The 13,712-nt window shown below is 53.2% G+C and overlaps 1 protein-coding gene across 1 annotated transcript in view; it reads left to right on the forward strand.

Moving 5' to 3' along the window:
- The window catches only part of UROC1 (urocanate hydratase 1), a 54,135-nt gene that overhangs the window by 22,033 nt on the left and 18,390 nt on the right, over window positions 1-13,712 (forward strand). The window contains exons 10-17 of the mRNA XM_066352970.1: window positions 672-760; window positions 4,010-4,072; window positions 4,443-4,622; window positions 4,927-5,024; window positions 6,094-6,166; window positions 7,625-7,746; window positions 9,737-9,807; window positions 12,033-12,131. Of these exons, the coding sequence (XP_066209067.1) occupies window positions 672-760; window positions 4,010-4,072; window positions 4,443-4,622; window positions 4,927-5,024; window positions 6,094-6,166; window positions 7,625-7,746; window positions 9,737-9,807; window positions 12,033-12,131 (795 nt within the window). The remainder of the gene's footprint in view (window positions 1-671; window positions 761-4,009; window positions 4,073-4,442; window positions 4,623-4,926; window positions 5,025-6,093; window positions 6,167-7,624; window positions 7,747-9,736; window positions 9,808-12,032; window positions 12,132-13,712) is intronic.

A 13,712-nucleotide genomic window follows, 5' to 3' on the forward strand; every position in this document is an offset into this window, starting at 1 on the left:
AGCAGGCAGAGGAGGTGGGCAGCTCTAAGAAAAGCCTTGGCGATATACACCAGTGTGAAGTGCACTTAGTTGCTCCTATACCTGTGACGTACATAGCTGTACTTGTTAGGAACCCTTTGGCTGCAGGTAAAGAAAGCCGAGCAATGGCAGCTCACGTAAATATGGTTTTATTTTTCTCATGTAATCAACACCGTTGGCATTGGTTCAGAAGCTCAGTGATGTTAAGACCAATATCTCTAGATTATTTTGGGCTTCCCTGTGGGAACAAAATGGCTGCCCCAGCCCCAGACATCCCTTCTATATTCAATGGCAGGGAGAAGGGAGAAGGAGAAGTACTAGTTGTGACTGACTCTGTTTCAGAAAAAAAAAAAAGCAATCTCAACACTCTGGTCAGTATTGAATCCAATGGATGTTCTTACCCACCAGGGAGCTGGAGACAGTGGACAAGATATTTGTAGTTGGCTTGGACACGGTTCGTCTCCTGAGGCTGAGCACAGAGCCACCCTACACAGGTTCTGTTGATAAGGAAGGCAGGAGGGAGAGTGGATATTGGCAAGCAGCTTCTGGTGTCTGCTCTGACACTATGTTAGGAAAGTGGGGGCCCTACACGGGAGGATGGAACCCAGCGGAGGGCGACACCCTGGGATGATCTGTGCCCTTCCTGATCGCAGGTGGATAAAGCAGCCCTCATGAAACGTCACCAGCAAGGTTGGCTGATGGAAGTGACTGACAGTTTGGACCAGTGCGTCAGGAGACTCAGGTACAAAGCTTGACCAGTGAGCATCGAAAATGGGGAGACCTTGCCTGACCTGTGGTGGCGCAGTGGATAAAGCGTCGACCTGGAAATGCTGAGGTCTCTGGTTCGAAACCCTGGGCTTCCCTGGTCAAGGCACATATGGGAGTTGATGCTTCCAGCTCCTCCCCCCCTTCTCTCTCTCTCCCTCTCCTCTCTCTCTCTCTCTCCCTCTCCTCTCTAAAATGAATGAAAAAATAAAATAAAATAAAATAAAAGTGGGGAGACCACAGCATGGGGCCCAGGGGCTTGCTTGCTCTGCATGGGTCTGTTCAATGCCTGACATTTGGCCACAGATGGCCACCCCGCTAAATGACCACCCAGAGGTGGTAGAGTAGGAAGGATCAAATTTTTTTAAAGATTTTATTTATTGATTTTAGAGAAAGAGAGAGAGAGAAAAAAAAGGGGGTGGGAGGAGTGGGAAGCATCAACTCGTAGTAGCTGCTTTTCGTATGTGCCTTGAAGGGGCAAGGCCTGGGGTTTTGAACGGGAGACCTCAGCATTCCAGGTCGAATGCTCTACCCACTGCACCACCACAGGTCAGGCAGAAGGGATCTTCTAATGTCTACTTCTTGCTGGTCATTATTGCTGGTGTGTAGGAAACCCCTAAGTTTAAGTACTTTGGTGGTCAAGCACGTGGTTCTAGCAGATTTTTCAATCATCCTCTTGTTTTTCCTCAATACTCAGCCACAGTTTTGCAAAGAATGTGCCTGTGTTTCTCACTGTGGTGACTTCGGTGCTCCTCACAGAGCCTGGCACATAGTAGGTGCTCATTGAAACTATCGGGGAAACATGAATCTTTGAAAGATGGAGGTTTCCTTCAGTGTGACTCCACCAGTGTCAGTATAAGTCGATCTTCCTCCCCACTTGCACTAAGATGGCCTGCGTAGTGTCCAGAGCAGCCGTTCCCTCCTGAGGTGTCTTAGTGGGAACGAGGGAGGACTTCCCTGAGGCTGCTGCTAAGATGCCCTTTTGGAAGCAGGCTGTGAACGGATTTGCTTTACAGAATTGAGCCTGTGTGGGGAGGATGCGCCGTCACAATGGCTCTCCGCAGCTACAATGTTCTAATCAAAGGGGGCTCGTGAAAATGTTCAAGTACACACGGAAGTTGAGAAATATTCCTATTTCTAAGACAGGATATGATTGGACATAGATCTTTCTAAAATACTAGTCAGACCACGTTGCACCCCTGTGTGAAACTTTTAGCTAACTCTCCATTAATTATAGGAGAGCCTGACCTGTGGTGGCGCAGTGGATAAAGCATCAACCTGGAATGCTGAGGTCGCCGGTTCGAAACCCTGCACTTGTCTGGTTAAGGCACATGTGGGAGTTGATGTTTCCTGCTCCTCCCCTCTTTCTTTCTTCTTTCTTCTTTCTTTCTTTCTTTCTTTCTTTCTTTCTTTCTTTCTTTCTTTCTTTCTTTCTTTCTTTCCTTTCTTTTCATGTTTTTAATTTTTTTTTTTTTGTATTTTTCTGAAGTTGGAAATGGGGAGGCAGTCAGACAGACTCTCACATGCGCCCGACCGGGATCCACCTGGCACGCCCACCGGGGGTGATGCTCTGCCCATCTGGGGCGTTGCTCTGTTGCAACCAGAGGCATTCTAGAGCCTGAGGCAGAGGCCAAGGAGCCATCCTCAGCGCCCGGGCCAACTTTGCTCCAATGGAGCCTCGGCTGCAGGAGGGGAAGAGAGAGACAGAGAGGAAGGAGAGGGGGAGGGGTGGAGAAGCAGATGGGCGCTTCTCCTGTGTGCTCTGGCCGGGAATCAAACCTGGGACTCCAGGCCGATGCTCTACCACTGAGCCAACCGGCCAGGGCCCTTTCTTTCTTTTCTTTCTTTCTTTCTTTCTTTCTTTCTTTCTTTCTTTCTTTCTTTCTTTCTTTCTCTCTGTCTCTGTCTCTCTCTCTCTTCTCTAAAATGAATAAATTAAAAAAAAATTATAGGAGAAATTCCAAACCCTACTGTGTCGCTAAAGGCTCTTGCCTGATTTGGCTCTTACGCCTGTCGATGCTGGTTAACACCCTGAACACACACACTTGTACATTCTGCACACATGCCCATATACACATCTGAATGCACGCACACACTCACACCCACACTTCCAACCACGCTGATGGTCTTGTCATCTCTAAATATAACTCTTCCATCTGCCTTCTCCCTCTTGTCACTCACAAAAAACTTGGACCAGCTTATTTCCTTAATCTCTACAGCCACACACACACACACACACACACACACAGTCATTTCACATCAGTTTAACAAACCACCTTCAGCTGCCTGTCTCATCCCATTTCTACGCCCTAAGCTGCAGAAGACACAGGTTGGAAGGGCGTGGTCCTCCCAGGGGCTCGTGGTTCCGGTTCCGGTTCCGGCCATTCAGCGGAGATGCAGCCCGCCCTCTCTGTCATCCCTCACTGCTCCGGACTGTGCGCCTCTCACTGCTTTGTGCTCCTTGCACACCTGGGAGAGAGGAGCACCTGGCTCCGGCTGGCATCTCTGCCAAGCAAGGCCTTCAGTTCAGGGGTCCCCAAACTTTTTACACAGGGGGCCAGCTCACTGTCCCTCAGACCGTTGGAGGGCTGCCACATATAGTGCCCCTCTCACTGACCACCAATGAAAGAGGTGCCCCTTCCGGAAATGCGGCGGGGGCCGGATAAATGGCCTCAGGGGGCCGCATGCGGCCCGCGGGCCATAGTTTGGGGACCCCTGCTTCAGTCCATCTGTGTCTTTGAGGGGGTGCCGCACTCCCTCACCGCCCCACCTACTGTTGCTTTCTGATGCCTCTCAGATCTGCCCGAGCTTTCATGGATTCAAATCTTTGTTCCCCAAAATATACTTTTATTTTCTTGTACTTTTATTTTTCCAAGTAATGTTTAGAATTGACTTTAGTGACTTTTATGATTCAAGGATCAACTTGAGTGAGTCCTAGGAAGGTCCTTATTAGAGTTATTAGAGGCCTAATTCTAAGTATTGTCTCAGAAAGGGTTGTCACCGTTGTCATCTCAGTTCTCCTGTCTGGAACACTCAAGTCTGCCGTTTCCCTTATGGCCCGAGTTCTCAAAGAACGAGCCTCAGGCACTGAACTTGCGCACGATACTCTCGGTAGCCTCTCGGGTTTTCCGCAGTCTAGCCATCTGGGTGGACCCTGTGTGTAGGTCGAGTGCACAGCTGTGGGCAGTTGTGATGGGGCTCTCTGTTCTGTTCTTGTGCCCTTTAGGGAAGCAAGGAAAAAAAAAGAAGTGCTCAGCCTTGGTTACCACGGCAATGTGGTAGATCTCTGGTAAGTGCAGGGGTGAGAATCAGTAGCCTTGGGGACCCCGTGTGACCCTCTCTCTCCAGCCAAGGTCCCAATAGCGGCCAGGGGCTCCTGGAACACAAAGCTTGAGTATTGGCTTGAGGCTCTGCTCCCTGCTTTCCCCACCTGGATCCCGGGCCGAACTCATAGCAGCCTTCCTTCAGGTGTTCTTCGCAGGAGAAGGGTGTGCGGGGATGGATGTAGGATCAGTCTCGGCCTCTGGCTACTGGATGTGTGGTCTGGAAACCATGCTACAACCCCCTCCTGGCTGGGTGCTAAACTCAGGCAGCGGCTGCTGCCAGCCCCTGCCCAGGGCAGGTGCCATCCCGCACTGACGAGCCAACATCTTCTCCAGGGAGCGCTTGGTCCACGAATTGGACGTGACAGGGGAGCTCTTGGTGGACCTGGGATCAGACCAGACATCCTGCCACAACCCGTTCAACGGTGGCTATTACCCTGTGCAGCTCGGCTTTGCAGAGGCTCAGAGCCTCATGGCGTCGGATCCGGCCACGTTCAAGGGCTTGGTCCAGGAAAGGTGATGCAGCTCCCAGGGCTGTGTGGGGTACGCGGGGGTGGGAGAGGGGAATGCGCACTGGAAGGATCTTTTGGACTGAGCAGCTGCGGCCTCTGCCTGGTTCTCCAGTGGCCAGCTGAGTGGCCTTAGGTAAAACCCTTACCCTCTCTGAGCCTCTGTCTGCCCCTCTGTCAGAGTGAGTGGAAGTCAGCAGAGCCAGCTGGGGTCCATGGAGTGAGGCTGGCAGGTGACAGGGATGGGGCAGAGAGATTTTCAGAGTCTCACTGGTGGGCAGAACTGACAGCTGACTACTGGCCTGTTGCAGCCTGAGGAGGCAAATCTCAGCCATCAACAGACTGGCCAAGGAGAACTTCTTCTTTTGGGACTATGGCAATGCCTTCCTCTTGGAGGCCCAGAGAGCAGGTGAGAGAAGGGAGGCTTGTTCGGGGGCCCCCTCCCCCCCGGGCTGGCAGTGGGCACACTCCCTTCCATCCAGGCAAGTGTGGCCCGGTGGGTGCCCAGGGGAAGCAGAGCCATGGCATGCAGGCTTTGTTGTGCCCTTACCTGGTTTTCTGGAAGCTGGCCCTGCCAGCTTGACCTCTCTGTCCTCAGTTTCTCCATTTACCTTAGAAATATAAAGTGAAGTGCCACCTTGACCAGGCAGTGGTGCAGTGGATAGAGCGTCGGACTGGGATGTGGAGGATCCAGGTTCGAGACCCTGAGGTCGCCAGCTTGAGCACGGGCTCATCTGGTTTGAGCAAAAGCTCACCAGCTTGGACCCAAGGTCACTGGCTCGAGCAAGGGGTTACTCGGTCTGCTGAAGGCCCACGGTCAAGGCACATATGAGAAAGCAATCAATGAACAACTAAGGTGTAACAACAAAAAACTGATGATTGATGCTTCTCATCTCTCTCCGTTCCTGTCTGTCTGTCCCTATCTATCCTTCTTTCTGACTCTCTCTCTGTCTCTGTAAAAAAAAAAGAAAGAAAGAAAGAAATATAAAATGCCATAAAGAGAGGTGATACAATGCTTGGGTATGAGCTCCATTGCAAAAAATTGCAGCTTTACTTTTTTATGAAGGAAAGTTCTTTCTGTAAAACAGGTGATTCATTCATGGATTATAGTTTAGATTAAGGTACAAAAGATATTCACTGGAAAGTCTCCCTCCCAGCCGCTCTCTGGCACCAGCCCCCCTCCCGTCCCTCCCTGGAGCCCGGGCTCTGGGGTGCCCATCTGGACACAGATGCGTGCAGCACGCACGGGCATGTGTACACACTGCCTTGCCTACTCCGCCCGCCAGGGCTGCACTTGCTGTCTCTTCTTTTCCCTGAAAGGAGACTCACAACCCTTTGCCCTCAGGAGAGAGCACCTCTGCAATCCTTCCTCGGTTCTGTCTCAGTTTCCATCGGGACGGTGGTGGATGTCCTGACCTTGGGGTGTGGCCTGCCAGCCTCGCCCCTCTGGGTGACTCTGTGTGGTGCTCTGTCCACAGGAGCTGACGTGGAGAAGAAAGGGGCGGAGAGGACTGAGTTCCGCTACCCCTCGTACGTCCAGCACATCATGGGGTAAGTGACGAGGCTCCGCACAGTGTCTGGTCCTGGACATTCAGGTCAGAAAAGCCCCTCCTCTGTCCAGGGCTGAGGCCCCAGAGTGGCCGCCACACCAGGTCGTGGGATTTCACCACAGAATGCAGGTGAAGAGAAACTGAGACCATGGGAGACTTTGTACAAAGCCTCAAAGAAAAGACAAGTAGGCGGAACGGGCCTGGAGCCAAGGTCACTTCCTGACGAATCCCCCAACATTCAATACCCATGAGCCTACATGCTGTCCACCCCATGGCCAGGGCCGTGCGCCTGAGAGAGCGGCTGATGGCTTGATCCATGGAGGCCAAGACCTACTGGCCCCTGAAGCCCTCGTGCCCACCTGGTGTTGTAGGGCAGGTCTGGGGAGACCAGTGGCCCAGGACAAGTGGGAAGGAGTGGGACCCAGAGGGAGACTGGCTGAGGGTGGAGGTTTGGAGGCGTGTCCCTTAAGGGACACGGGGGAGGGCTAGAGAGGGAGGAAGGTGAGAAGGCAAACATCTCCTGGGGTGGACGTGGGCGGGGCAGAGCCAGAGGGGCTGGGCCAGAGCGCTGTGCAAAGGCCACAGTCCAGGGGCCTCTGGGGCCTCCCTGGGGAGGGATGCAGGGGGGTAGCCCAGGAGGGCCTCCCGGCAGTGTTGGAGGGCCCAGGCTGATGCCTCCCTCTGCATGAAGTTTACGTAGGAAGGTCAGTTTGCCTAAGGCAAATTTGTCCTCGTCCCCATATTTACTATTTCTCCCAACTGTTTTTAGTTTTTGCTGACTGTTCGTTTGTTTATAACAGCAGTTTTCAGAATTTCTGCTTGTCTGTGTCCCAGCTCTCTACTCCTGCAGCTAGAGCTGTTTCAACTCGGAGAGGGGAATCAGAGACCTAGAGGGAGGGAAAGCACTGAGGGGACAGAAGGGGACCGAGGGATCAGGGGGGCAGCGGAAGAGGGAGACATGGGAGGGTGAGGGAAGGGAAGAAGGGCTCCGGGAGGGGGTGGAGAGCGAGGGAGGGGCACTGAGGGAGGACTGCGAAGGGACTCAACTGGAGGAGGAAGGAGGGGCTAAGGGGAGGGGCTAAGAGGAGGGGCTAGGGGAGGGGCTAAGAGGAAGGGCTAAGGGGAGGGGCTAAGGGGAGGGGCTAAGGGGAGGAGGTTGGACAGGGAGAGGGGGACCGAGAGGATAGAGAGGAACCGGAGGAGGCGGGGCCTCTGAAACTTCCTGTTCACTTAGTGACTTAGGGGATGCCAGCAACAATTCTGGACATTGACGCCCCTCTCTTTTACTACATGTGTCCATACACAGTGGCCCCCAACAGACCCCAACTTGTACACAGCCTTCCCCCCTTCTCGGTTCTAGAACATATGCCAGCCTCCTTTCCTTGGGCCATAGTGATCCTGGCCCAGCCAGAGAAATACAGCCCGCTTGGGAAGATGACTAGGCATCTTGTCCTTGCAGGGATATCTTCTCCCAGGGCTTTGGGCCTTTCCGCTGGGTATGCACATCAGGGGAACCCCAGGACCTGGCCGTCACAGATCAGCTGGCCACATCTGTGCTGGAAGAAGCCATTGCTGGCGGAGGTAAGGCTGTCAGGCTAGACATGCTCTAGGGTGGGCGGCCCCCAGAATCTCCCACAGAGAGCCTGCCTGCCTGGCAGTGCAGGGCAGTCCTCGCTGCCCCGCCTCACCCCCCGCCTGGCCCCGGAGAAGAGGCATGCACCATTCCCAAGTGTGCCTGTTGGCAGTGCTTCTGGCTCTCTCTCCATGGCTGCCTGCTATGCCCTCTGAGCCTCGGTCCTCCACATGGACCAGGCCCACTCAACCAATGTCACATCGGAGCCTCTCCGATCTGTCTGTGGCTTTTCTAATACGGAACCTTGGTTCTGCCTTCTCAGGTGGATGAGAGGTTGTTTAACCACAGTCCCTTCTTGTGTAGTGGACTCGGCATGTCGCTTATCACTTGAAGAAGAGAGGCAGCTATTGTATGAGACTTCCTCACTTCTCTGCAGCTTTTCCACAGGTCCAGGGTAGCCTTCCGTCCAGGTGGTTTCCTGGGCGGGTTGCTCAGCCTTAACTTCTTGCTTTAAACGCCCAGGGGCATTTTCACCCTGCTATCCATAGCTGGCTCCAGAGGGTGCAGGGAACCTGGGTAACAGGGACCCAGGGCTGGAGAACCAGGCTGAGGGCGAGGAGGGTCACCGATATGGGAGGAGCCAGGCAAGGAGAGAGGCCTTCTCTCAGGAACCTGGTCAGAGGCCTCCTGAGGCCTCCTGGTGTTAGAATAACTGTATAGCGCTCAGTAGGTAGCTGATGGGTGTTCTATAACCAGCCCCTGAGAAGCCCTGAGCTGTTGCATCTGTTCATGGCCAACGTCTAAATACTCTCAGAGTGGCTTGTTTCAAATGGGGCTCCACCTAGAACAGTGCAGTGTTTCCACTAGGCAGAAAACCTCGAGAGCATAGATCCTCCTAAAAGGTAGTAAATTAACAAGTGATGCCTTACCAGGTAGTGGTGCAGTGGATAGAACATTGACCTAGGACACTGAGGACCCAGGTTTGAAACCCTGAGGTTGCCAACTTGAGCACAAGCTCACCAGCTTGAGCGAGGAGTCTCAGGCTTGAGTGAGGGATCATAGACATGACCCCATGGTTGCTGGCTTGAGCAAATGGTCACTGGCTCAGCTGGAGCCCCTGGTCAAGGCTCATATGTGAAAGCAATCAATGAACAACTAAGCTGCCTCAATGAAGAATTGATGCTTCTCACCTCTCTCCCTTCCTCCCTCTCTCTCTCTCTCTCTCTCTCTCTCTCTCTCTCACACACACACCCCCAAAGATGATGAGTTATGAGCATTATTTTAATTTTTAATTCACTTTTTAAAAGTGTAAGTTAATTTAATTGGAATTCAACAATGCCTGTGTTAACCACCGACTCACACAATTCCTGAGGATTTAACAGTCTGCTCTCAAGAGCTGGTGGGAGCTGCGTGTGAGCTCCAGGGCTGTCAACCATCTCTGCACGCCCTCCAAGCTTTAGCCAACTGGCCTGTCTTACTTGTATGGGCAAGCTTCTTCTCACCTCAGGGCCTTTGCACTTGCTGTTCCCTCTGCCTAAAATGTTGTTTTCTCAGATCTTCACGTAACTAGTTTCTCCTTAGTATTTAGGACATAGTTTGACCATCACCTCCTCAGACAGGACTTTGGCCCTCCTGATTCCTGACCCAGCAGGCTAGTGACTACCGCACCACACTCTTATTTTCTTCACACTCGGTGGCAGTCTCTGTTTCTGCGCCTGGAATGGCAGTCAGTAGATGTTTGTTGAGGGAAGGAATGAATTAGACAGCGGGCTGCACACTGCTGTGCATTACTTCACATGACTATTGGCATTGCTGGTTCTCAGAATCAGATGGCCAAGCACGCTGAGGAGGGAGGCTCCCTGCCCCCGAGTCTGGGCTCCAGTCATGGGTGAAGAACAGGTGGCTGTCGAGCATCCTGTGAGAGGGAGGGTCGGTGCCGCACCATGGGTCAGGAGCTCCTGGTGCCTGTGACACTCCTCCCTTTCTCTCTCCCTGCAGTGAATCCAGCTGTGAAGCAGCAGTATGTGGACAATATTCGCTGGATCCGGGAGGCTGCCAAGCACCAGCTGGTGAGGACTTGGCCTGGTGGGGGGCAGGGGTAGGCCACTGCACTGGCCCCTTGGCCAGTAGATGTGAGATCTGAGAGGGTGCCAGCACACCCTGTAAGACTGCTTAGGTGGCAGACCCACTAGAGTCAGTAGCTACCTCACCCAGGGGGCTGCTGGACAGAGAAGTTGGGGACCTTTCAAAAGGTGGCCTAGACAGTGACCAGGGACAGTCAAGTCACTCTTTACCCAGTTACTCTACAAGTGGTTCTTTTGAGAGACAGCCCGAGAGGCGGGCCTCTTGGCCACTCAGCTGTATGACTGGGCAAGTGGCTCAGCCTGTCCGAGCCTCCTGTCTCATCCATACAGTGGAGATGCTGGGGACGGGGCGTGCACCTGGCTGTGGTGGCATGCTTGGGATGGGCCCGGTGTGGCTGTCCGCACAGTGGAGATGCTGGGGACGGGGCGTGCACCTGGCTGTGGTGGCATGCTTGGGATGGGCCCGGTGTGGCTGTCGGTGCAGGAGGCACTGACAGGGCCAGCGCTGCCTTGGCCTCGTTTCTGTGACTGACTGCGCTCGGGTGAGTGTGAAAACAAATGCGACGCAGGAAAGTGGGGACTGCTCTGCAGTAATGATCAGAACAGTGTCTCTGAGCAGCTGACTTGTGAGTTCAGGTCTAAATGCTTGGCGTTGGGGGCTGAGGGAGCGGCCACGGAAGTCAGGGAAGGCAGAGGGACCAGCCAGTGCACAGGCAGCCTTGCTGTACCCAGGAGAAAATGAAAACTTGCCGTTTGGTTCATATGCCTTTGGCCACAGCTGGGGTCAGATAACCGGGAGGAGAACTCACCTGCTTTGAGCAAAGCCCTCTTGCCTGTGCTTCTGAGGTCCCGTGACATCCATCCGAACGCTGCTTCCTCACCCAGTGGTCTGTACTCATGTTTTGGCCACAAAAACCTTTGTGCAGACAGAGATCTCTGTGACCAGCCGGAGTGTGAGATGCCCAAGGCTGTGGACTGTTTATGTTTTATTTATAGTATAGCTTTCCCAAAAAGGATTTAAGGTAACTGGTGTGAGTAAAGTAAGGCGTTGACTGGAAAGCCACAAGGAAGAAAGAGGCACTAGGCTAACCATCCAAGAAACTGCCGAGGCCGAGCTCTGCATCCGGGCCCCTGGCCAGGCACAAGGCTCCTCCCATCTAGGCTCCGTTTCCGGACAGGCTGGCCAAACAGCTGAGGGAAACACCTGCACCCTCCTTGGAGAAGCCAGGGTTTCTCAGCCTCAGCACTACTGACATCAGGTTCCGAGTTTTTTTTTCAATTTTTTTTTTTTAGATTTTATTTATTGATTTTTAGATAGAGAAGGGAGAGAAAGAGAGAGAGAGAGAGAGAGAGAGAGAGAGAGAAAGAGAAAGAGGAGGGAATCAGGAAGCATCAACTCATAATAGCTGCTTCCTGTATGTGCCCTGACCAGGAAAGCCCAGGGTTTCGAACAGGCGACCTCAGTGTTCCAATGCATTATCTGCTGTGCCACTACTGGCCAGGCTAGTTTTCAATTCTTGTAAAGTATGCATTAACATGCAATTTACCATTTCAACCATTTTTAAGGTACAACTCAGCAGCTTTATGTACATGCCCATTACTGGGCAACCATCACCACCATCCACCTTCAGAACTTAGTCTAACATCCCAAACTACAACTGTGTTCATTAAAGAACAGGTTCCCATCCCTCTCTCCCCAGAGGTTCTGCGTTGTGACGTTTGAGTGTGTAGCTACTCAGCCGTGCCACCTACCAGCGGGGTGACCATGGGCAGGCTGCTCAGCCTCTCTGGACCTCAGTGTCCTCATCTGTAAAATTGAACCTACAGTGAGGATAATAGCATCTTCCTCATAAAACTCACCAGTGAGTGCCTGGGTCAAGTTCTTGGAGCTGTGCCAGGCCCGATCAAAAACTGTGGTGTTATTATTAGTACTGGAAGGACTTGAGCAGGGTAATGCTCATAATAGGTAATATCCCTGGAAATGAGTAAGTTAGGGTCCCAGAGGCAGGTGGATGGCCACGGGAGGGGTTGATGGGCTAGATGTGGGGGCTCACCTCGGGCCCGCAGACTTTAGGGCTACTGTGTACCTTGAGGCTCCGCCAGGACCTCCCTGGAGGCTACCATCTGGCTGCTGGTGGGACACGTCACCCATGTCTCTCCCGAGTATCACCGAGTCACTGAGGTGCCTCCTTTTCCCTTTCTCCCCCCAGGTGGTGGGCTCCCAGGCGAGGATCCTGTACTCAGACCAGAAGGGCCGTGTGGCCATTGCTGTGGCCTTTAACCAAGCCATCGCTCGTGGGAAGATCAAGGTGACATTTCCTGTGCTGCTGGTGGGGTCCGCCCTGTGGCTTCTGTCAGTGCCCACTCTGCCCCAGGGTCCCATGCTCTCTGAATGTGTCAGCTGAGGGTCCGATAGCTGGAGGCAGGGAGTGATGAGGTCTGTCCGCAAACCTAGGCTCTGACGCTGGTCCCCGTGTGACTTTGGGCAAGTTAAGTGCCCTCTTGGAGCCTCAGTTTCCCTCCTGTTAAAGGAGAATCATATTAACCTCAAAGCATGGGTGTGAGGATTGAGTTGGCTTCCCCACAAGTATTTCATATCTCTTTGCTGAATGATCTTTTTCAAACTGTGACAAACTTCGTATTTTTCTCTGAGTCAGCCCAGCCCATCTTGGAGGACACGGAGCCCTGAACACACTCATTTGATGGAGCCTCTTGCCCCTCCGTTTTGTAGGCTTGCATGCAGAGTTCTGGTGACAGCCCTGGGTTTAGAAACACCAGGAATATTAATGACTGGACATGCAAAGGAAATCGGAATTGATGAAAGTGAAGGCTGTCCCTGTGGAGGGTTCTGGGTGGCACTGGGCCTCTCTCAGTGAGTGCTGCCGGAGCACCACTGCTCAGCGTGTCCTGAAAGCCCCTGGTACTAACCATGGAAGGCTGGCGTGGCTCCGACCAACCTCCCTCTGAGCACACTCCCATCCAGGCTGGGGTCAGAGGTCGGCGCTAAGATCTAGGTGTTTTAATCCTCCCTCCTCCCTCCCCCTCCCTCCCCCATCCCTCCCTTCCCTCCTTCCTTCCTCCCTTCCTTCCCTCCCTCCTTCTTTCCTTCCTTCCTTCCTTCCTTCCTTCCTTCCTTCCTTCCTTCCTTCCTTCCTTCCTTCCTTCCTTCCTTCCTTCCATCTATCCATCAATTGATTTAATGCTTTCTCCGTGCCAGGCTTGCTCTAAGCACTGAGGGGTGATGTGGCAAAAAGCAGGGTCCCTGGCCCTGGCCGGTTGGCTCAGCGGTAGAGCGTCGGCCTGGCGTGCGGGGGACCCGGGTTCGATTCCCAGCCAGGGCACATAGGAGAAGCGCCCATTTGCTTCTCCACCCCCCTCCCCCTTTCCTCTCTGTCTCTCTCTTCCCCTCCCGCAGCCAAGGCTCCATTGGAGCAAAGATAGCCCGGGCGCTGGGGATGGCTCCTTGGCCTCTGCCCCAGGCGCTAGAGTGGCTCTGGTGGCAACAGAGCGACGCCCCGGAGGGGCAGAGCATCGCCCCCTGGTGGGCAGAGCTTTGCCCCTGGTGGGCGTGCCGGGTGGATCCAGGTCGGGCGCATGCGGGAGTCTGTCTGACTGTCTCTCCCCGTTTCCAGCTTCAGAAAAATACAATAAATAAATAAATAATAATAATAATAATAAAATAAAAAAAAATAAAAAAAGCAGGGTCCCTGCCTCAGCCTGTTTACTAATGAAGAGAAACCATCAACACACACCTAAATTCAGGGAGATTTTATACGGTGACAAACACTGTGAAGAAAATAAGTTGAGGTGGCAAAATGGGGGTCATGAGGTACAGTGAGCAATGACTTTAGGTGGGATAGTCAGGACAGGCCCTGCTGAGTTCCTGGTGC

This window comes from Saccopteryx leptura, chromosome 11 (assembly GCF_036850995.1).
Source record: "Saccopteryx leptura isolate mSacLep1 chromosome 11, mSacLep1_pri_phased_curated, whole genome shotgun sequence".
Lineage (NCBI taxonomy): Eukaryota > Metazoa > Chordata > Mammalia > Chiroptera > Emballonuridae > Saccopteryx > Saccopteryx leptura.